Source organism: Sus scrofa, chromosome 8, assembly GCF_054392235.1.
Source record: "Sus scrofa isolate SSC_HxYL_T2T_F1_AM1 chromosome 8, Sscrofa_HxYL_maternal_Yorkshire_Landrace_v2.0, whole genome shotgun sequence".
In the NCBI taxonomy this organism is placed as follows: domain Eukaryota; kingdom Metazoa; phylum Chordata; class Mammalia; order Artiodactyla; family Suidae; genus Sus; species Sus scrofa.
The window spans coordinates 3,979,919-4,004,079 of NC_139390.1; the positions used below are offsets into that span (position 1 = coordinate 3,979,919).

General features: G+C 44.8%; 1 protein-coding gene across 7 annotated transcripts in view; it reads right to left on the reverse strand.

The window, feature by feature from the left end:
- The window catches only part of KIAA0232 (KIAA0232 ortholog), an 88,353-nt gene that overhangs the window by 45,250 nt on the left and 18,942 nt on the right, over positions 1-24,161 (reverse strand). For all 7 annotated transcript variants that reach the window (XR_014812089.1, XR_014812090.1, XM_084971424.1 and 4 more), the window contains exons 2-3: positions 13,202-13,286; positions 3,891-4,384 (exon numbers count right to left, since the gene is read on the reverse strand). Coding sequence is in view for 5 of the 7 variants with exons in the window: in XM_084971424.1 (XP_084827550.1) it covers positions 3,891-4,118 (228 nt within the window). In the remaining 2 variants the exon portion in view is untranslated. The remainder of the gene's footprint in view (positions 1-3,890; positions 4,385-13,201; positions 13,287-24,161) is intronic.

A 24,161-nucleotide genomic window follows, 5' to 3' on the forward strand; every position in this document is an offset into this window, starting at 1 on the left:
GCTACAGCTCCGATTCGACCCTTAGCCTGGGAACCTCCATATGCTGCAGGAGCGGCCCCAGAAAAGGCAAAAAGACAAAAAACAAAAACAAAAACAAAAAAACGGGCACAGGATTTGGCTCTGATAGGCATGAGTTAAAATCCTGACTCATCACTAACCACACGGCCATAGGCAGGTCCACCTAACCTATCTGAACATACACTTCCAGGTAAGTAAAAACTGGGAAAACAGTGGCAGGAAGATGTGGCAGGAAATGGCCAGCACTGCACCTGGCCTACAGTGGTGTTTTCTGCACAACAGAGATACTAATTTCACTTTTTTTTTTTTTTAAGGGCTGCACCCTCGGCATATGGAAGTTCCCAGGCTAGGGGTTGAATCTGAGCTGCGTCTATGACCTACATCACAGCTCAGAACAACGCCGGATCCCCACCACACTGATCGAGGCCAGGGACTGAACCCACATCCTCATAGATACTAGTCGGATTTGTTTCCGCTGTGCCACAACGGGAACGCTAGGGATAATAATTTTAAATAGATGAAGGCACTTCTACAGAATGTCAGCTACAAAATGCACAGGCGATAACTGAGTTAGAAAAACCTCTATTTTACAATCATCAAAGTAATAACTGATCCAGGTGGGAGTTGCCTATGGGTGGCAAACTTAAAGTCTCTCTGCCCAGGTCACCCGATACCTACACACAGAAGTATATGGCTTTAAGGTGCAGAAACCTGGTGGCCACCATCTGCACCAAAGTCAGCATCGCCTGAATGAAACAGACTGACATCATGTGCCACCTGCTGTGACGCAAAGAAGAAAACTAAAAGGCAAAAAATAAAAATAAAAGAATGACATACAGTGAATTCTTGATTTATCTGAGCATACATTTACCAGAGTATGGTAATCGTGACCAAAAAGAAAAGGAAAAAAAAAAAAGAACTTGTGGAAATAAAATTACTGTGATCCGACTATAGGATCTACATACTCTGGAAAGCAGTTGTTCTCCAGAACCAAGTAGTAATCAGCTGATGTCATATCTGTATTTCCAAGGCGGCCCAAGTCAGAGAATCACACAAACTCTGCTTGTGATTCAACCTCAGCCAAGACCAGGGTCTGACTGATCAGCTCTACTTCCTACCTAATCACCCGGGGCAGCTGAGAGCAGAGTACAAAATCTGTCCCTTAGAATTCAAGAGCTCTTTGTGTGTTTCTTTTAACCAAAACTGTGAAAAGCCATAAATCCAACATGGCAAATAAGGCTGACAGACGAAGCAATGCCTTAAAACTAGCCATTTTCGGAGTTCCCATCGTAGCGCAGTGATTAACGAATCTGACTAGGAACCATGAGGTTTCAGGTTCGATCCCTGGCCTTGCTCAGTGGGTTAAGGATCCGGTGTTGCCGTGAGCTGTGGTGTAGGTATCGGACGCGGCTCAGATCCCACGTTGCTGTGGCATAGGCCTGCAGCTACAGCTCCGATTGGACCCCTAGCCTGGGAACCTCCATATGCCGTGGGAGCGGCCCTGGAAAAGGCAAAAGACAAAAAAAAAACCCAAAAACCCTAGCCATTTTCAAGTCAAGGATAGACTAATTCAAGGACAGAGCAGCAAGTAAACAAACAGCCAAATGTGGAAGCGCTGGGCCTCCAACTGAGGGGCGAGGCCACCCCACGTCTGCCCCGGGATCAGGAAAGGCGGCACGCTGCCCACCTACAGGAGGCCAGGGAGCACGAGCGTCAGCTGGAGTCTGAACCGCAGAAGGTCAGCTCAGGCCCTTCCCTGGGCACCTTGCCCTGACTACTTGGAGGGTCCAGAGAGCATACCCTCCTCCTCGAGTCAAGGAAAAGGCATATAGGGCTAAGTGACCCTCAGGTCACCTCCTACGAAAATAGTTCTCATTTTCTTTTTTTTTCTTTCTTTTCAGGATTCCAAACAGTTGTTATTTTATAGTTATCATTTTCAATTTGACTTTCCCCATCAGAATGGGACTTGGGGAGTTCCCGTCATGGCGTAGCAGACTCGAATCCGACTAGGAACCATGAGGTTGTGGCTTTGATCCCTGGCCTTGCTCAGTGGGTTAAGGATCTGGCGTTGCCGTGAGCTGTGGTATAGACTGCAGACTTGGCTTGGATCCCGAGTTGCTGTGGCTGTGGCGTAGGCCGGCAGGTACAGCTCCAATTAGAGCCCTAGCCTGGGAACCTCCATGTGCTATGGGTGTGGCTGTAAAAAGACAAAAGCCAAAAAACAAACAAAGAATGGGACTTGGCACTCTGCTACCCTGGGCTCAGTGGGAAGAATTTTAGGGACCTTTTATTTTCCTGTGGCTTCTCCTTGAAACCCCAGACATGGTCTGTTTTCATTAACCTTTATCTGTCCTGTGTCCTAAAAGAACTTTGGAGGGAGGCTCAAACCCAGCCGGGCACTCACAGCTGCCAAGACCCCTTATCCCACCCCTACGGCTAATAAAGAAACTAGAGGAATTCACAAACAAGTCTCATCAGAGAATGTTCAACTATGACCTTAATAAGAGGCCTCTGTTTTGTCCCCTTTTCAGTGTCTTATAGCACCGAGCACACAGACACTTTGTGCTGACACATCTACAGGTGCCGATGGAATTAAATGCTACAGTCTGACCGTGTTAACGTCTACCTTTAAGAAATGAGAAGTCTTGTCACAACCCGACTACAAGTACTCACTTCCTGTGAGATAATGCTTACAAGTGAAGTACATGATTTTTGAGAAATATCTTCCTCATTTCTGAAAAGAAAAAGAAAAAAACAGTCCTTCCATTTTTGTAGATGTAACATTTTACTGGCCCCTGAAGAAGTGTATTTACATTTACTGGAAAGATGATGGAAAATGATAGAGCTTTGGTAAGGGAATCATACAAAATATTGACACCTACACATTTCCTGATGATCAGGTTCTCAGTCAACCACCTCAGACTCGACCCGACCCAATTCTCACCAGCCAGGGCGGCGGGCCACCTGGAAGCAGGAACACGTGGTCATGTCCCGGGAGAAATGACGAGAAAGGCGGGCAGTGAAAAACACCTGCGCGACTCACGCGTGACAGGTGGAGCGAGAGCCGTGAAGGCCCTGGGTTGACAGGACTCCGAGGCCTCGCTGCGGTTTCGAAGCGCAAAACCAGTCTCTTCTGTCAAGGAAACTTTGTCCTGCCTTCTGTGCCACTAACAATAGTAGAAAACGACAACAAAATCTGCCCACAAAATACTCCCTTTTGTGTGAAATGCATACGCAGAGGTCCCCCGAGCCCACCGGTTCTGAGATGCCTCGGGCCCCTCCGGCAAAGCCTCACTTTCCGCGGCTCCTCCTGGAGCGCGAGAGGACAGCGGAGCTTTTCCCCAAGACCCCAGATGTGGGTGCTCTCGTCCCTTGAACCTCAGCACCCAAGTCACGTAAAATGCATGCCGGCCGAAATCGTTGGTCTGCTGATTTGAAACAAACACGGATTAATAAGCAGTTTATCGCCATTCTTACAGGTAAAAGGAAATACTGACTCTGGCACGTTAAGAAGTGTGACAGACACGACGACTAAGATGTCTAGTCACACTGTGTAATTTTCCTGAGGAGCAGAAACCAACAGCCCGGGACAGGGCCGAGCAAAGGCGGCGGGCCAGCAGACAGCTGCCGCCCACCACGCGCTCCGCCCGGAGTCAGGGCCGGACTGTGCCCGACACCAAGAACGGCTCAGAGGTGACTGAACCCAAGAGCGTGCTGGGCGGCGCGGCTCCCTTACACTCAGTGACCGTCTGCGTTTGGGGACCACAGCCCGCTCCGGCTTTATTCTAGAACGAGCGGCGCTCTCTGAAGAAGACTGAAGACGTGCAGACACAGTGGCGAACTCTCACAAGACATATGAAGTATGTCCGTACCTGTTCCTGCAGGTCGTAGTCGTAGCTGTCATGCAGCAGGAGACTGAGGACGTAGCGAGTATAAATCATGGCATCGATGCCACACTTCTCTAGCTCTTGTCCCAGCCAGGTCTGCACTGGACCCAAAGCATGAAGCAGAGACATTTCAGACACAGATACAGGGCCTGGGTAAGAGCTTGGGGAGCTTTCAGATGGCGAACCGTCCACAGCGGCACCGAGAGGGCGCATGGATTTAGGTTGCCCACATCCTCAAAACACGAAGCATCTTCTGCAGTGATGTTCGGTTGGTAGCTGGAGGGGATTTTCACTCCGGTAGAAAGGAGAGATGCTTGACATCTAGAATGAGCATCTATTTTTGCTGGCAGTCAGCCACTGAGAACCGAATTCCCCGCTTCAGGCATGACCGACGAAGCAGCATCCGCATAGAGACATGTGCAGATGTGACTTTCTATTTTAGTTTCACATGGAGGCCAAAGCTAAGTCTCCGGCAGAACCTACAAACATAAGAGGGAAAAAAACCATGCGTTATGTATAGATATGAATTATTGATCTTCTGGGAAAAATCCAAACAGTTTCTTTTTATTAATGAAATACCTTTGGTATCTTAGGACACAATTTTTTCCCCTGTAATCTTTGACATTTTCAGCTAAGTAACATTTTTAACTTTTAAAAGCTTAATGTCATTTAAAATTAAGCAAAACTCAGCAATTTATATTTTTTTGTGCTGTGCCCAACCATACTGATGATATCTTGCTGTATCTCAAGAGACTGGACTAATAAAATTTTATCTGTTATGCTGAAAGAATTTATCGGGTAACAAATCACTACTTCATTTTAACGTATAACAGGAGTTCCTGGAGTTCCTGTTGTGGCTCAGTGGTTAACAAATCTGACTAGGAACCATGAAGTTGAGGGTTCGATCCCTGGCCTCACTCAGTGGGTTAAGGATCCGGAGTTGCCGTGAGCTGTGGTGTAGGTCACAGATGTGGCTTGGATCCCGCGCTGCTGTGGCTCTGGCGTAGGCCGGCGGCTACAGCTCCGATTCGACCCCTAGCCTGGGAACCTCCATATGCCGCAGGAGTGGCCCAAGAAAATGGCAAAAAGACAAAAAAATTTTTTTTAATTAAAAAAAATTTAAAAATAAAATAAAGTATAACAGGAGTTCCTGTTGTGGCTCAGTGCGTTAAGAACCCGACTACTATCCATGAGGATGTGGGTTCTATCCCTGGCCTCGTTCAGTGGGTTAAGGACCCGGCATTGCCACAAGCTGCAGCATAGGTCGAAGATTCAGCTTGGATTGGCACTGCTGTGGCTGTGGTGTAGGCCACAGCTACAGCTCCAATTCAGCCCCTAGCCCAGGAATGTCCATATGCTGCAGGTGAGTCATAAATAGGAAAAAAAAAAAAAAAAGTGTAACAGAAATAAGGGGGGTTCCTGTCATGGTGCAGTGGTTAACGAATCCGACTAGGAACCAAGAGGTTGCCGGTTCAATCCCTGGCCTCGCTCAGCGTGTTAAGGATCCGGCGTTGCTGTGAGACGTGACTCAGATCCCCTGCTGTGGCTGTGGTAGAGGCCGGGAGAGAACCCGAGGCAGCTGGGGTTTATAAGAAAGAGCACCCGAGAGGAGAGAGCGGCCTGGAGGACACCACGCATGTACACAGCACGGCTGCTCAGCCTTCAGCTGAGTTAAGCAGGGCGTGTGAGGACCAGCCACGCACAGGAAAGGGTCACCAGAGGGAAAGGAGGAGGCGTTCTCTACTAGCCCAGTGAGTTATGGATCTGGTGGTGGTGCTACCGCCATGGCTCTGGTTACCGCGGTGCTGTGGGGTCCATCCTGGGCCTGGGCACTTGGGCATGCCTCACGTGCACAAAGAACATGAAGGAAGGAGGAGACAGGGGTGAGGTTCAGCTCGGCTGGGGATGGTACCTGTCTCTTAGCCAGACTGGAAAGCCCTACGATTCAGTACCCACCAGGCAGAGTGTTCAGGAGAGTCTCAACTGAGTAAGGGGGAATAATTAACCCTAAACACTGCTCTGGTCCTGCCTAACAAAACGTAAAAGCAAGACACAGGAGTTCCCGGCGTGGCCCAGCTGTAACGAAATGGACTAGCATCCATGACAATGTGGGTTTGATCCCTGGCCTCACTCACTGGGTTAAGGATCTGGTGCTGCTGTGGTGTAGGTCAAGTTGTGACTTGGATCCCACGTTGCTGTGGCTGTGATGTAGGCCAGCAGCTACCGCTCTGATTCGACCCCTAGCCTGGGCACTTCCATATGCCCAGGGTGTAGACCTAAAAAGACAAACCAACCAAAAACCAAACCACGGAGTTCTCGTCGTGGCTCAGTGGTTAACGAATCTGACTAGGAACCATGAGGTTGCAGGTTTGATCCCTGGCCTTGCTCAGTGGGTTAAGGATCCGGCATTGCTGTGAGCTGTGATGTAGGTTGCAGATGCGGCTGGGATCCCACGTTGCTGTGGCTCTGGTGTAGGCCAGTGGCTATGGCTCTGGTTCAACCGCTAGCCTGGAAACCTCCATGTGCCGCGGAGTGGCCCAAGAAATGGCAAAAAGAAAAAAACAAAAAAACCAAAAAAGACAAAGTAAAACAGCAACAAAAAAACCCAAAGCAAGACGCAAAAGAACCCAAGAGTTTCCAACTATTTTCACTATGGTTCCAGAACAAAGCTCAAGAAATTGACAGGAATACAAAAATATCCACCACTTAAGAAGATAAAAGTTATTATGACTACATTCTGTATGTCTGACAAGTAGAGAATGGAAGACATAAAATATATACAAATTAAATATCTAAAGATGAAAACCACAGGAGTTCCTGTTGTGGCTCAGTGGGCTAAGAACCTGACAGAGTGTGAAGATGCAGGTTTAATCCCTGGCAGCTCCAATTTGACCCCTAGCCTGGGCACTTCCATGTGCCATAGGTGTGGCCCTAAAAAGGAAAAAAACTACAATTTCTGAGATTAAAAAATACAGGATGGGACTAATGGCAGATGAGACATTTGAAAAGAAAAGACTACTGAATCTTAAACAACACAAAATGAAATATGGAGAGAAAGAGAATTTTTAAAGAATTAACAGAGCTTCAGCTAGTTACGCGGTAACTTAAAAGAAATCTAACATACATGTAATTAGAAGAGAGAGAGGAGAAAGAAAAAAAAATTGAAGAAACAACAGCCAAAGTTTTCCCCAAACTGATGAAAACTAAAATACACAAATCCAAAGAAGTTCACTGAACTCTAAGCACAAGAAATATGCAGAAATCATGGAGAAGAGGCCTGTGGTTCCCAAGGGGGAGGGGGAGGGAGTGGGGTGGACTACAAGTTTGGGGTTACTTGATGCAAACTACTACATGTAGAATGGATAAGCCATGAGGTCGTGATGGATAGTACAGGGAACCATACCCAACCACTTGCAACAGAACATGACAGAAGATAATATAAAGAAAAGAATGTAATATGTATGACTGAGTCTGCTTTGTTATACAGCAGAAACTGACAGAACATTGCAAATCGACTGTACTTTAATTAAAAAAAATTTAATCCTGCTGAGTAGCATTGAGAACTATGTCTAGATACTTATATCACAACAGAACAAAGGGTGGGAAAAAAATGTATACATGTAAGTGTAACTTGGTCCCCATGCCGTACAGCAGAAAAAATAAATTAAAAAAAAATTTTTTTTAAGAAGATGGAGTTCCTGTTGTGACTAAGCAGTAATGAACCTGACTAGCATCCATGAGGACATGGGTTCAGTCCCTGGCATTGCTAAGAATCTGGTGCTGCCATGAGCTGTGGTGTAGGTCGCAGACATGGCTCGGATCCAGCATTGCTGTGGCTGTGGTGTAGGCTGGCAGCTGCAGCTCTGATTCGACCTCTAGCCTGGGAACTTCATGTGCCACAGGTGCGGCCCTAAAAAGACCAAACAAACAAAGGCAGAGATGGTCAGGCTAGATTTTAAAACAGCAAGACCCATTTTTTTATTCTACATTAAATGTAAAGACACAAACAAGGTAAAAGGATGGAAAAAGATACACCAACAATGAAGAGAGAGTGTCTACACTGAGATTTGACACAGGTGACTTCAGAACACTGACAGAGATAAAGGAGACCACTTCGCAACGACACAGGGGTCCGTTCCCCAAGAGGACACAACAGTCCTATGCACTGCACACCTAAGAGCAGAGTCCAAAATTCATGAATCAAGACTAGCAGAGGAGTTCCTGCTGTGGCTCAGTCTGCTAGGTTAAGAACCCAACGTTGTCTCTGTGAGGATTCAGGTTCCATCCCTGGCCTCGATCAGTGGGTTAAGGACCCAGCCTTTTGCCACAAGCTGCAGGCTGGATCCAGTGTTACCATGGCTATGTCAGAGGCCTACAGCTGCAGCTCCAATTCAATCCCTAGCCCAGGAACTTCCATATGCTGCATGTGTGGCCACAAAACAAATAAAAACAAAAAACCCCTAAGAGAACTGCAAAGAGAAACAAATCTACAACCACACTAGGAGACTTCAATACGCATTTCTCAATCACTGAAAGAAGTAGAAGAGAGAAGATCAGTAAGGACCTCTACAGCAGACTCTTAAGCAACACCATCAACCAACCTCATCTGAATGGGCTGTATTTGGGGCCATAGAAAAAGCTGCAACAAATTTTAAAGGACTCAAGTCATATAAGATATAGTTTCTGGAGTTCCCATCATGGCTCAGTGGTTAACGAATCCAACCAGGAACCATGAGGTTGCGGGTTCGATCCCTGGCCTCACTCAGTGAATTAAGGATCTGGCGTTGCTGTGAGCTGTGGTGTAGGTCGCAGACAAGGCTTGGATCTGGCATTGCTGTGGCTGTGGTATAGGCTGGCAGCTGTAGCTCCAATTTGATCCCTAGCTTGGGAACCTCCATATGCCACAGGTATGGCACTAAAAAAAGAAAAAAATATATATATAGTTTATGACCACATGGAATTAAAGTGTAAATTAATAACAGGCATCTAGAAAACCTCTACTATGTTGACTTTACAACCCAGCCATGGGATTCTTTCTGTTGGCTTAAAGATTTAGCCAAGAGAGGAGTTCCCGTCGTGGCGCAGTGGTTAACGAATCCGACTAGGAACCATGAGGTTGCGGGTTCAGTCCCTGCCCTTGCTCAGTGGGTTAAGGATCTGGCGTTGCCGTGAGCTGTGGTGTAGGTTGCAGACGCGGCTCGGATCCAGTGTTGCTGTGGCTCTGGTGTAGCCTGGCGGCTACAGCTCCAATTCGACCCCTAGCCTGGGAACCTCCATATGCCGCGGGAGCGGCCCAAAGAAATAGTAAAAAGACAAAAAAAAAAAAAAAAAAAAAGATTTAGCCAAGAGAAGTAGGTAAGAAAAGAATTGGCGTACAAATGCAAAGTAAAGCAAAACACACTAAAACCCCAAGACCTCACCAGAGCCAGTTAAAACCTTCACTTGCATCATTCATTACCCTAACAGAACTCTTGCTACAACTCATTCGCTAGCTACCTCCATATAATCTCGAAACTGGCCATATTCCTAGAGCCATCAGCGACTGTCATGTGCTTTCACCCTCGCTACAGAAGAGACTCAGAGGGCTGAGGAGAAGCGAGGAAGGCTCTAAGTTGAGGAGCTTCGGACGACTTTGCCGTCATCTGGCAGCACCTGGTGTGGACACGGATCACGGGGTCTGCGACAGCCAGCCCCCCAAGCTGGCCTCCTGCTGCACTGTGATGACAGGCCTAAATGTCCCTGGAGCTCGGCAGTGTCCCTCGTCCTTACTGTGAGCCTAAACTGTTAGCAGAAGACGCAGGTAGAAAGCACTGGCTCATAACTGAGCTCCCTCCTCTCAGCCTTCCGTAGAGGAGCGAACATTTGACTGAGAGCGAGCCTCTTTTTTCTAGTTCTGAACTGAAAATTATTTCACTTAAACTTTTTTCAGGAACGATGGAGGGATGGGACAAGCACATACAAAAGCCCATTTAACATCTACCTGGCAAGTTCAAGAGCACAGCGCGCAAATACCCAAACGTCAAACTCTATTTGCCTTCATACTCATTCTGAATGTAAGGTTTAGTCAGTATGAAATGAAACAGCATTTTAGTGTAAATTCTCTAAGACTTTTAAAGACAAAGAACCACCTTATATACTCAGATTTTTTTGTTCTGTTTTCTCAAACTCTCCTTCTCTCCAAAGGTTGATGCTGAGAAAAAAGGATCTTCAAATCATCTTGAGCATCTTTCTCCCAGATAAAATTAATGCATATCACCCTAAGGACTGGGCTGTACAAATGATCATTTAAAAGACCCGGCAAAGGAGTTCCCGTCATGGCTCAGTGGTTAACGAATCCAACTAGGAACCATGAGGTTGTGGGTTCGATCCCTGGCCTCACTCAGTGGGTTAAGATCTGGCGTTGCTGTGAGCTGTGGTGTAGGTGACAGACGTGGCTCAGATCCCGCGTTGCTGTGGCTCTGGCGGAGGCTGGCAACTACAGCTCCGATTCGACCCCTAGCCTGGGAACCTCCATATGCCACGGGTGCACCCTAAGAAAACAATCAATCAATCAATGGTCCCAAAAAAATACACCTATTGTAGAATTTGTCTTTTTTACTTTAACTTTTAAATGGTTTCTGTTAAAGATACCAAAAATCCATAGCTAATTAAATGCCCATGGAAGCATGTGTCTCCCTTAATTCACGAAGGCAGGATGGATGAGTGGAAAGGGCCGCAGCCTAGGAGTCCCTAATACATAGGGTTTTTTGTGCCCATAACTTCTTGGGGGTCTTTGTTTCCTCATCTATAAAAGAGAATAATGAATAGTAATTGTGCAAAATACATTAGGCTTTATAGTACAGAAAATACTAAATTTCTTTGCTGTCCTTAAAAAACAAACTATGAAATCACCTTCACGTGTAATAATCTTGTTCTAGCCATGCCCAAACAGTTTGGACTCGACTACAAATTCCAGTGCATCACCACAAAGAACTCAGGGTGGTCAAGTGGGGATGAATACAGAAATACCACAGATTCCCGTTGCTATCCTTCCTGTGTGTTGTTTTGCTTTAATTTTTTTTTCTTTTTAGGGCTAGGGTTGAATCAGAGCCATAGCTGCCAGTCTGCACCATGGCAACACCAGGTCTGAGTTGCATCTGCGACCTACGCTGCAGCTTGTGGCAACACCAGATCCTTAAACCTCTGAGCGCGGCCAGGGATAGAACCAGCATCCTCATGGATACCAGCTGGATTCTTAACCCCCTGAGCCACCACAGGAACTTCAAACATTTTATTCTTTAACTAGTCTACGTGTTTTCAGAGTGATATAATTAGTCCCGACTGATCTGTCCATTAATGAGAAGAGAAAACAGATCTAGGTACTTAAGCCATCACATAAGTACTTTTTCAATAAATAGCCAAACAAAACATGGTAACACACAATCTTCAAATGAATAACTTAATAATGAAGGGGTTTTGTTAGTTTTTTTTTTTTTTAGGGGGGGAGTTGAGGGGCAGTTTTGAAGAAGTTCACTAATCTTCCAAAATCTCATCCCTTACGTAACAATGTTCTAAGAAATATAGTGCCATCTTTTTAACTCTTTGTAACACCACCAAACCTACTGAAAATAATTCAGCTTACAGCTCCTATTAGTGTTCTTAAACAGCTATTAGAGCCTTAGACTCTATCTGGAGTTCTGTTTCTTTAGTGCTCAATGAGAGCAGACGTATGGCAGACATATTAAAGTGTTACCCTTCTTTTTCTGTAACTTATTGTACATATTTTTAGGTTTGCTCACAACTCATAACAATTATTTCAAAAAGCATAATCTTCTGACATAGTACATACGTATTATTTGTGGAATGTTCTCCACATTTACCTCTGTTACAGCACAACTGATTATAAAGAGCACCAGAGAGTAAAACAGTTATAAATCGGGCTTCTCTGGGCAACACGTAAAATGCGGCTCTTGGGAGGAACTATCTGGGCAGCTCTGCTCAAGCCATATATTCACTTGCTGAAGCACTGATCTTTTCTGCTCGAGTTTATCATATATACTTTTATTACAAAAGTTTAAAAAACTGTTTTCTAATATGAAAACAGAAGGGCAACCACACACAATCTCTCCATCCTAATAAAATCCACTGTTAGTATGTTGGCGTGATTATCAGTGTTCTTCCTTTGCAGAGCATTTTTAAAATTTTAATATTTCAGGAGGTCCTGTTGTGGCTCAGCAGTAACAAACCTGACTAGTATCCATAAGGATGTGGGTTTGATCCCTGGCCTCACTCAGTGGGTTAAGGATCTCGCGTTGCTGCACCTGTGGTGTAGGCTGGCAGCTGCAGCTCTGGTTCAACCCCCAGCCTGGGAATCTCCATATGCCGCAGGTGAAGCCCTAAAAAAGAAAAAAAAAAAAAAAGAAAAAAAAGAAATTATTATTTCAATGTGTTAAGTAATTACATACACTTTTGTATCCTGTATTTGCTCACCTAACATTATGTCACTCCAGTGTGGCTCCAGGATCTCACTACAGTGTCTAAATACGGTAGCCACTAGTCACGTATTTTATTTATTTATTTTTGTCTTTTGTCTTTTTAGGGCCATACCCACGGCATACAGAGGTCCAGGCTAAGGGTCCAATTGAAGCTACAGCTGCCGGCCTACACCACAGCCACAGCAATGCCAAATGAGAGCCACATCTGTGAGCTACACCACAGCTCGCAGCAACGCCGAATCTTCAACCCACTGAGCGAGGCCAGGGATCAAACCCGATACCTCGCGGTTTCCACCTCAGCCACAGTGGAAGCTCTCTCGTCACATATTTTAATTAAAAATCAGTTCTTCAGCCACACCAGCCACATTTCAAGTGCTCAGTAGCCATGTGTAGCTAGCTAGTGGCTACTGTGCAAATATAAACTAGAGGACATTTCCACTATTACGGAAGTTCTACCGGACAACGCTGGCTTCACCTCCCTCCAGCAAATGGCTATGTTGGGCTGAACAAAGCCTCACTAGCTGGTTCTCAAGAGCTCACATGTCCCTTCTCATGTCCTTATGGACTGTACAAGATACACTTTCTTTCTCCTCACCCCTTTTATGGCCACGCCTGAGGCAAATGAATCCTTAACCCTCTGAACAAGGCCAGGGATCGAACCTGTATCCTCACGGAGATTATGTCGGGTTCTTAACCCACTGAGCCACAATGGGAACTCCTATGAGACATTCTTATACCCAGAAAATGGGATGCTAATTACAGCTATTCTGAGACAACACTGTGCCCAAGAAGAACTGTTTGAGGGAAGTGGAAAAGACTTACCTTTGTTTGAGAGGCCTCAAATGTCAGCAAGTCAAATTTCATTACAGTAGACCGTAATCATGGAAGGTTCAATGATGAAGCCAGACTGCAGAGAACAGCAAGAGGAGACGAAGCTCATTAACAGAGCAAAAAGAAAACTAAGAATTCAACCCAAAAACGACTCCAACGGATCAACACATTCAGCAAAGTAGCAGGATATAAGATTAACATTCAGAAATCAGTCAAATTTCTGTATACCAACAATGAAATATTAGAAACGGAATACAAAAATACAATACCTTTTAAAATTGCACCCCCAAAAAAATCAAAAACCTGGAAATAAACCTGACCAAGGAAGTGAAAGACTTACATGCTGAGAACTATAAAACACTAATCAAGGAAATTAAAGAGGATTCAAAGAAATGGAAAGATATTCCGCGCACACATCCACAGGACGCAGGCGTGGCCCTAAGAAGAGGAAAAAAATGAAATTTTCTTTCTTTCTTTTTTTTTTTGGTCTTCTGCCTCCTTAGCTGCACCTGCAGTACATGGAGGCTCCCACGCTAAGGGCTGAATTGGAGCTGTAGCAGCCAGCCTACACCGCGGCCACAGCAATGCAGGATCCGAGCTGCATCTGTGACTACACCACAGCTCATGGCAACACTGGATCCTTAACCCACTGAGTGAGGCCAGGGATCAAACCCAGGTCCTCATGGGTACTAGTAAGGTTCGTTAACCACTCAGCCACGATGGGAACTCCAAAAAATGAATTTTTTTCATGAATGTAGGATTGTTCTCATACCTATGACTATGACTCGACGGTAAAAAGAACTAGTAAATCTCTTAAACTGCAGCATGTTAACAGACCAGGTTTAATCTCTACGTTTAAAATCTAAGGAAGAAAAAAGTAAGAAGCAACTCCATGATGGCAAAATACAGGTTAAAGCACGCAGTTCTACACAACTCAGAGGAACTGAACAGACACCTATTAAAGCCCAACAAATGAGGTGCAGATCAAGTGCGTAGGGAGACCGAATAAAAGAGAGGAGCCTTCCGTCCAATCCGATGAATTCTCCTCTATTGACTGTGCTGTTGCCAAATGCTTACAGAAATTAAAATCTGCATAAGCCTCTGTGTGTTCTTAAGAGTTTTAACTGGGCTATTAACTGCTTATGTAAAGTTGCTTTACTTCTTTCTAACTTTTACTGGCAGTTATTTGCCAATTCATACTCATCTGTTAATATTTCTGCTTTAAAAACCTGAAGTGCTTTTCAAAGATTGTAATTTCTGGAGTTCCCATCATGGCTCATCAGAAACGAATCTGACTAGGAACCATGATGTTGTGGGTTCGATCCCTGGCCTTGCTCAGTGGGTTAAGGATCTGGCGTTGCCATGAGCTGTGGTGTAGGTCACAGACATGGCTCGGATCTGGCGTTGCTGGTGTAGCTCTGATTGGACCCCTAGCCTGGGAACCTCCATATGCCGCGGGTGAGGCCCTGAAGACAAAAAAATTTTTTTGTAATCTCTTTGCATGTAGTGTAATAACCAATGATGTATTTAGTTCATTAGGACCTATTGGCTACAAAATGTCTGTTTTTCCCTAGAAGGGGTCAAATTTCATGTGAAACAGTTTATAGGATTAAAAAAAAAACCCAAAAAACCCATGAAGCCATTTGGGTCAAAGAGAAGGAAGAAATCAGGCTCCCTGGCTTCAGACTATACTGCAGAGCTACAATCATCAAAACCATATAGTCCTGGCACAAAAACAGAACTACAGATCAGTGGAACAGGAAATAAAGCTCAAAATTAACCCACACACCTACAATCAACTAGTTTATGACAAAGGAGGCAAGAATATACAATGGCGAAAAGAAAGTTCCTTCAATAAGTGGTGCTGGAAAAACTGGACAGCCACATGTAGAAGAATGAAATTAGAATACTTCCTAACAACATACACAAAAATAAACTCGAAATGGATTAAAGACCTAAATACAAAACCGAATACTATAAAACTCTTAGAGGAGAACATAGGCTGAACACTCTCTGACATAAAATATAGTAATATCTTCTCAGATCCACCTCCTAGAGTAATGACGATAAAAAAATAAATAAATAAACAAATGGGAACTAATTAAACTTAAAAGTTTCTGCACAACAAAGGAAACCCTAAACGAAACAAAAAGACAACCCAAAGAATGAGAGAAGATATTTGCAAATGAAGCGACTGACAAGGGATTAATCTCCAAAATTTTTAAATGCCTCCTGCAGTTCAATACCAAAAAAACCAAACAACCCCATCAAAAAAATGGGCAGGGAGTTCCCATTGTGGCTCAGTGGTTAACGAATCTGACTAGGAACCATGAGGTTGCGGGTTTGATCCCTGGCCTTGCTCAGTGGGTTAAGGATCCGGTGTTGCCGTGAGCTGTGGTGTAGGTCACAGACGTGGCTTGGATCCCGAGTTGCTGTGGCTCTGGTGTAGGCTGGTGGCTACAGCTCCAATTAGACCCCTAGCCTGGGAACCTCCATATGCCACGAGAGTGGCCCAAGAAATGGCAAAAAGACAAAAAAAAAAAAAAAAGGCAAAAGATCTAAACAGACAACTCTCCAAAGATGACAGACAGATGGCCAAAAAACACACGAACGATGTGTGACATCACTCATTATTAGAGAAATGCAAACTGAAACTACTATGAGGTACCACCTTACACCAGCCAGAATGGCCATCATCAAAAAGTGAACAAACAATAAATGCTGGAGAGGGTGTGCAGAGAAGGGAACCCTATTACACTGTTAGTGGGAATGTATACTGGTGCAACCACTGTGGAAAATGGTATGGAGATTCCTCAAAAAAAAGAAAAAAAGAATTACCATTTGATCCAACAATCCCTCTCCTGGGCATCTATCCAGAGAAACCTGTGATTCGAAAAGACACACGTACTCCAATGTTCACTGTACCACTATATACAATACCCAAGACATGGAAGCAACCTAAATGTCCACTGACAGAACCAGGAAGTAGCAAAATAAGGTGTGGTACATACATGTGATGGAGTATTAGTCATAAAAAAGAAAGAAATAACGGCATTTGGGAGTTCCTGTAGTGGCGCAGTGGTTAACGAATCCAACCAGGAACCATGAGGTTGCGGGTTCGATCCCTGGCCTCGCTCAGTGGGTTAAGGATCCGGCGTTGCCATGAGCTGTGGTGTAGGTCACAGATGTGGCTCGGATCCCACATTGCTGTGGCCCTGGAACAGGCCGGTGGCTACAGCTCCGATTAGACCCCTAGCCTGGGAACCTCCATATGCCGAGGGAGTGGCTCAAGAAAAGGCAAAAAGACCAAAAAAAAAAAAAAAAAAAAAAAAAGGCATTTGCAGCGACATGGATGGGTCTAGAAATTATCATGCTAAGTCCAGGTAGACAGTGAGACACCAACATCATATGCTATTACTTATATGTAGAATCTAAAAAAAAAAAGGATACAATGAACTTCTCTGAGGAACAGATACCAACTATCAGACTTTGAAAATCTTATGGTTTCCAAAGTAGACAGGTTGGGGGGGGTGGATGTATGATCTGGGGTTTTGGGATGGAAATGCTATAAAACTGGGTTGTGATGATCGCTGTACAACTGTAAATGTAATAAAATTCACTGAGTTAAAAAATGCGTCAAATGATGTCATGAAATATTTGATTTTGGGGTTGTAATAAGTATTCCACTCAAATGGATATGAAAAAAGAACATTCTAGAAAGAAAAAGATTAACATGGGAGCTCCCATCATGGTGCAGTGGAAAGGAATCCAAGCAGGAACCATGAGGTTGTGGGTTCGATCCCTGGCCTCACTCAGTGGGTTAAGGATCTGGCATTGCCATGAACTGTGGTGCAGGTCACAGATGCAGCTCAGATCTCGCGTTGCTCTGGCTGTGGTATAGGCTGGCAGCTGCACCTCCAATTTGACCCCTAGCCTGGGAACCTCCAAATGCTGCAGGTTCGGCTCTAAAAAGCAAAAAGAAAAAAAAAAAAAAGAAAAAAGAAAAAGATTAACATCCCTTGAAATAGTTAATAAATTAGTCTTAGCCAAATGCCTCTAAGGTGTTACCCTACTACCAGTAATTATAATTAGAAGAGTGATTTTTTAAAACTGCAGATTTATTTTTTTATGAGTTTTATTTTTTAAAACGATTTTTTCCATTATAGCTGGTTTACAGTGTTCTGTCAATTTTCTACTGCACAGCAAAGTGACCCAGTCATAAATATATATGTATTTTTTATATATATATAATATACATATTCTTTTTCTCACATTATCCTCCATCTTGTTCCATCATGTGACTAGCTATAGTTCCCTATTCTACACAGCAGGATCTAATTGCTTATCTGCTCCAAAAGCAATAGTTTGCATCTGTTAACCCCAAACCCCCAGTCCATCCCACTCCCTCCCGCTCCTCCTTGGCAACCACAAGTCTATTCTCCAAGTCCATGAGTTTCTTTGCTGTGGAAAGGTTCATCTGTGCTGTATATTAGATTCCAGATATAAGTATCACATGGTATTTGTCTTTCTGACTTATTTCGTTTAGTATGAGAGTATCTAGTTCCGTCCATGTTGCTGCAAATGGCATTATTTTGTGTTTATGGCTAAGTAGTATTCCATCGTGTATAGATGCCACATCTTCTTAATCCATTCATCTGTCAATGGACATTTAGGTTGTTTCCATGTCTTGGCTGTTGCAAATAGTGCTGCAATGAACATACGGGTGCATGCGTCTTTTTCAAGGAAAGTTTTGTCCCGATATGTGCCCAAGAGTGGGATTGCTGGGTCATATGGTCGTTCTATGTATAGTTTTCTAAGGTACCTCCATACTGTTCTCCATAGTGGTTGTGCCAATTTACATTCCCACCAACAGTGCAGGAGGGTTCCCTTTTCTCCGCACCCCCTTCAGCATTTGTTATTTGTGGACTTACTAATGATGGCCGTTCTGACTGGTGTGAGGTGGTACCTCGTAGTAGTTTTTATTTGCATTTCTCTAATAATCAGGGATGTTGTGCATTTTTTCACGTGCTTGTTGACCATCTGTACATCTTCCTTGGAAAAATATCTATTCAGATCTTTTGCCCATTCTTCCATTGAGGAGTTGGCTTTTTTGCCGTTGAGTTGTATAAGTTGCTTGTATATTTTAGAGATTAGGCCTTTGTCAGTTGGATCATTTAACACTATTTTCTCCCATTCGGTAGGTTATCTTTTTTTTTTTTTATGGTTTCCTTTGCTGTGCAAAAGCTTGTCAGTTTGATTAGGTCCCATTGGTTTATTTTTGCTTTCATTTCTATTGCCTTGGGAGATTGATCTGAGAAAACATTTCTAAGACTGATGTCAGAGAATATCTTGCCTATGTTCTCTTCTAGGAGTTTGATGGTGTCTTGTCTTAGGTTTAAGTCTCTACGCCATTCTGAGTTTATTTTTGTGCATGGAGTGAGGGTATGTTCCAGTTTCACTGATTTACATGCGGCTGTCCAGTTTTCCCAGCACCCCTTGCTGAAAAGACTTTCCCATTTTATATTCTTGCCTCCTTTGTCAAAGATTAATTGACCATAGGTGTCTGAATTTATTTCAGGGTTCTCTATTCTGTTCCACTGGTCTGTATGTCTGTTGATACCAGTACCACACTGTCCTGATTACTGTGGCTTTGCAATATTGCCTGAAGTCTGAGAGAGTTATGCCTCCTCTTTGGTTTTTGTTTCTCGGGACTGCTTTGGCAATTCTGGGTCTTTTATGGTTTCATATAAATTTTTGGCTTGTTTGTTCTAGCTCTGTGAAAAATGTCATGGATAATTTGATAGGGATTGCACTGAATCTGTAGATTGCTTTGGGTAGTATGGCCATTTTTATGATATTAATTTTTCCAATCCAGGAGCATGGAATATCTTTCCACTTCTTTGAATCCTCTTTAATTTCCTTGATTAATGTTTTATAGTTCTCCGCAGATTTTTTTTTTTACCGAGAGTTGTGATAAATATCCTCTGAACATTTATGTTTCAACTCCTCAATGACAATGTTAAAGATACGTGTAATTCATGCCAATATCCCATTACCTAGAAATCAGTTCTCCTACCTTGATCTCTCGGTCTAATATTTCCAGGTACCCAGAGGGTATTTCCATTTGAACTTAAGCTAGTTTGTACAAGAACTGTACATATGTGCGCTCATATTTAACTGTTACCCTTCTTCAATGGTCTGTCATTTTTTCCTTCCCTGAGATCATCTCATAGTAACTTCATTCTTCTGTGCTCCCAACATCACCAACCTACTTCACCTTGCGCTATACCTGAATCACCACTGTGTGCTCTGTTATGTTCCGGCAAAACCCCTTTGTGTCCTTATGTCCTTGGAGAGGGCTGAAGACAAAGCACAGCAGAGCCAACGCCACCCAGGCCTCCCACCAAGCTGACTAACCAGTGCTTGAGCATGATGCCCACTGGGCAAGAGGCAGGAATTGCGTCCTCTGAGAAAGGGTTAGCTAAGATAAAAGGCTACTTCCCCCTGGATCTGTGATCCTTCCAGATGAGCAACTGAGGATGGAGGGGAGAGAGTCACTGTGAGGGTGACGGAGCCATGGGTGCCCAGACATTTGGTTAAAACATGATTCCGGGTTGCACCTGTGAGGGTATCTCCAGGTGAGATCAGCGCCCGCATACCAGCAGACTGAGTGAAGAGACTGCCCCCCCCCAACACGGCGGAGCCTCCACCAAAGGCCTGAACAGAATACAATTCTGAGTAAGAAAGAATTCCCCTTCTCTCGGCCTGGCTTTGAACTGGGATGCTGGTCTCCTGCCCTCAGACCTGAACTGGAACTACAGCATCCGCTTCCCTGGGTCTGGCCGTTCAGCCTCCATAACCACAGGAGCCAACTCCCTGCTTCCCCGCCTCGGGCCCACCCCTTTCCCATTGGTTCCGTTTCTCGGGAGAAGCCCACCAACACAATCACTCACGACAGAGGAGCCCCGCTTTCCTGCCTGCCAAGACGGTAGGTGAAAAAGTTGAGACGTCAGGTAAGAAGGAGACAGGACCTGAAGCCAAGAAGGCCGGTGCTGGGGGCACAGTTAAAAAGGGTTAAGAACGTTAGGACGAGGAAGCTCGGCCACAGCCGAAACCCTGTCCTGGCCAGAGGATCCAGCAGCTATTCCCGACCAGCTACGCACTCCACAAAGGCCTTGTACACGAGGTAAGCATTCAGCAGCCAAATCCAGGGTTGAAAGAAAAAGGTGACAATTCTTGTTACTGTCACAAAACCAGTGTGAGGTGACAAGAATGGTGGTACCCAAGTGGTTAAACGTCACAGAATGCTAGATGTTATCCTACTGAAGAGGTGCCCAAAAGCTGCTGAGTCACAACAAAAAAAGAACCCTCAGTAAGCTCATGAGAAAACTGAGTCGGGGCATCACTCCTGGGACGCCTTTTTTTTTTTTTTTTTTTTTTTTTGTGGCTGCCCCTGCAGCATGTGGAAGTTCCTGGGCCAGGGCCTGAATCTGAGCTGCAGCTGCAACCTACGCCATAGCTGCAGCAACGCTGGATCCTTAACCTACCGTGCTGGGCCAGGGATCAAACTAGCACCTCCAAAGAGACAAGCCAGATCGTTAACCCACTGCGCTAAGTGGGAAAAGGGTCATTTTCCTGAAGCAGCTGAGCAGTGGCCTGCGACTTGTGACTGGACTTCTGCCCCTCAATCGAAAACACACCAGAAATGTGCCACCGGCACTTCCACCGAAATTGGCATCTGTGGTGTGAAAATCCCAGAACATCTCATGGGGGTTCTTACTTCAGGCAACAGCAGCTGCAGAAGCCCGGGTTCAAGGAAGCTGAGCGCTTCCATACAGAGAGAGCACCACGAGATTACAGAGTGGCACAAGTTTCATTAGAAGGCTGTGGACCGCAAATTCTGCAAGGATCAAAGCTGTTCATCAGCTCCAGGGCCACCTCCACTGTGTCTGCCTCCCAAATGGGATTCGTCCTCCCCAAGTGCTGTTCTAAACATCTTACAAAGAATCCGTGAGATAACCGATCCACTGGAAAAAAAGGCAGAGGAGCCTTGTCTCTTTTCTCTGTCTTCTAGAACGCAGCCTACTTGTGGTATGAAGGTTTACTTTTATTACAGAAACACCTCTGTGTCACACTGCTCAGTTACAGAACATAACAAGGTAGTAAGCAGCACTTAACCCAGATCACGTAACCACTTATTCGTCCATTCTTCCCCGTCTTATTCTACTGTCTCCCCATCCAACAATAGCTACTAACCTAAGTTGTCATTCCTTTGATTTTTTACAAAAACAAAACTTGTCACAAATGCATAAATGATTAAACAATACACTGTTCAGCTGTACTTTTTTTTTTTTTCCAAAGGCCGCACCTAAGGCACATGGAGGCTCCCAGACTAGGGGTCCAATTGGAGCTACAGCTGCCGGCCTGCACCATAGCCACAGCAATGCAGGATGTGAGCTGTGCCTGAGACCTACACCACAGCTCAGGACAAGGCCGGATCCTTAACCCACTGAGTGAGGCCAGGGATCAAACCCACAACCTCATGGTTCCTCGTCAGATTCATTTCTGCTGCGCCACGACAGGAACTCCCAGTTGTACTCATTCTTGAGCGCTGTAACAACAGTGGTTCGACATATAGAATCTTCTGGGACTTCCCCTTTTTACTCAGCATTATGTTTCCACAATTCACTCACGCTCACCTTAATATTTTATAATATCCCACTGGATAAATACCATACTTTATTCAATCTCCTGTCAATGAACTTTTGAGGTGTTTCTAATAGTTTGCTCTAATAAACACAACAGCTAGGAGCAGCCTTGTACGTGGCTCTTGGTACACGTTCCTTCCAAGTACATACCCAGATGGGGGCTGTCAAGTTAGAGAAGAGGATAACCAAGCCTGAACTTGGCTAGACCATGTAACATTATATCCCCAAGTGGGCATTCCAGCACCCTACTCCAATCAGCAACATGTACAAGTTACCTGTTAAGCTACAGCTTCCCTGATACATGGTACTCAAGAGTCTTTTTTTTTTTTTTTCAGTGCAGGGAATGATAAAAAAAAAAACACCTCACGGAGATTGGAGATTTAATGATTTGATCTGCAGTTCTCTTATTAATGATGAGCACCTTTTCATGTATTTATTGGCTATGTTTCCTCTCGTCTGAACTACTCATTTTTCTGTTGGACTGTTTTGTTTCTGTGGATTTCTAGAAGTTCGTCATATATATGGACACTGATGGGAATCCCTCACCAGTTATACATACCACAAGTATTTTTCCCAGGGTGTGGCTCCTCATTTTCTTCCTTTCTTCTTTCCTCCCTCCTTCTTTCTTTTTTTGTCTTTTTTAGGGCTGCACCTGTGGCATATGGAGGTTCCCAGGCTAGGAGTCGAACTGGAGCTACAGCTGCCAGCCTACACCACAGCAACACTGAATCCTTAACCCAACGAGCAAGGCCAGGGAACCTGCATCCTCAGGGATGCTGCTCAGATTTGCTTCTGCTGACACCACCATGGGCACTCCCTCAGCATCTTCTTCATGCTATCCTTAGATAAAAATTTCTTGGAGCTCCCGTCATGGTGCAGCAGCAACGCATCCAACTAGGAACCATGAGGTTGTGGGTTCAATCCCTGGCCTCACCCAATGGGTTAAGGATGCAGTGTTGTAGTAAGATGTGATGTAGGTCACAGATGCAGCTCGGATCTGGAGTGGCTGTGGTATAGGTCGGCAGCTGTAGCTCTGATTTGACCCCTAGCGTGGGAACCTCCATGTGCCATGGGTGCAGATCTAAAAACCAAGCAAAAAAAAAAAAAAATTCTCACTTTAATATGCTGCATTTATCAATCTCTCCTTTTTATGGTTGACACTTTTTGCATCCTAAGACTCTGCTCAGCGTGTGTGCAGACACCAGAGTCTTTGCTCAGAGTGTGTGAACACAGCCGCAGGGTCAGCATCCCTGGGAGCCTGTTAGAAACGCGGGCTCTAAGACCTCACTCCAGACCCACCGCATCGGAATCTGCGTCTCAGATGATGACCATACTTCCCAGTCTGAGGACGCTGTCTTCGGTGTCCTTCCCCACCTCGAGATCAGAAAGATACTTGTCTGGATTTCCTTCTAAAGTCCTCAAGTTTCTCTCCTCACATTTGTGGCCAGTTGATGAATTATTGTTCCCAACTATCCCTTTCCTCTCCTTGGGCATCCCTTTTCCCAGCAAGTCCCTGCTGTCACCATGGCACAGACTGGCAGTGCCTCCCTAAAGGCTCAGTACATATACGCCCCCGCACCACTCCTCATGACTGGCCTGGCAAAGGGACCACCGCGGATGTGACACACAAAAGGTCCAAACAGAAGCTTTAAGACTGGGTGATTCAGCCTGGCCTCTTCTGTTGTCACAGGAACAGCATGTCCAAAATGGGGCAGCCTCCTCAAGCACGGGTCCCAGAATGAGAGGACACCTGAACAGAGCCACAGCAACCGGCTTCCGGCAGCCAGGATGTGGTGGGAGCCAGGGAGAACTGTTCAATGTTTAAGCCTCTGAGATGTGGGGCTCGGATCAACAACGTACCAGCTTGTAAAATGTAATGAAATACTCAAGTTCTTAACCTATCTACAAGTTACTTTTATCTAGAATTAGTGATGTGGAATTGTGAGAAGGCATCTAATTTCATTTTTTTAAATGTGGAAAACCGAAAGTCCAGCATCACTTACGGATCAGCCCTCCAACCACATCCGTGACACCACTTCTCTCCCGTATCAATGTGCTCCAAATACACACCCCAAGCCATCACTGGGAAGCCTCTCTGGAAAGCCTCAGGATTCTTCTTCAGAGGTGTCTTCCCCATCTGGCCCTCTACTCTTAAAATTTTAGAATCAGCCATCACAATCCATGAAAAACCCTGCTGGTATTTTAACTGGAAATGCATTAAATATATAGTCCAAAAATACACA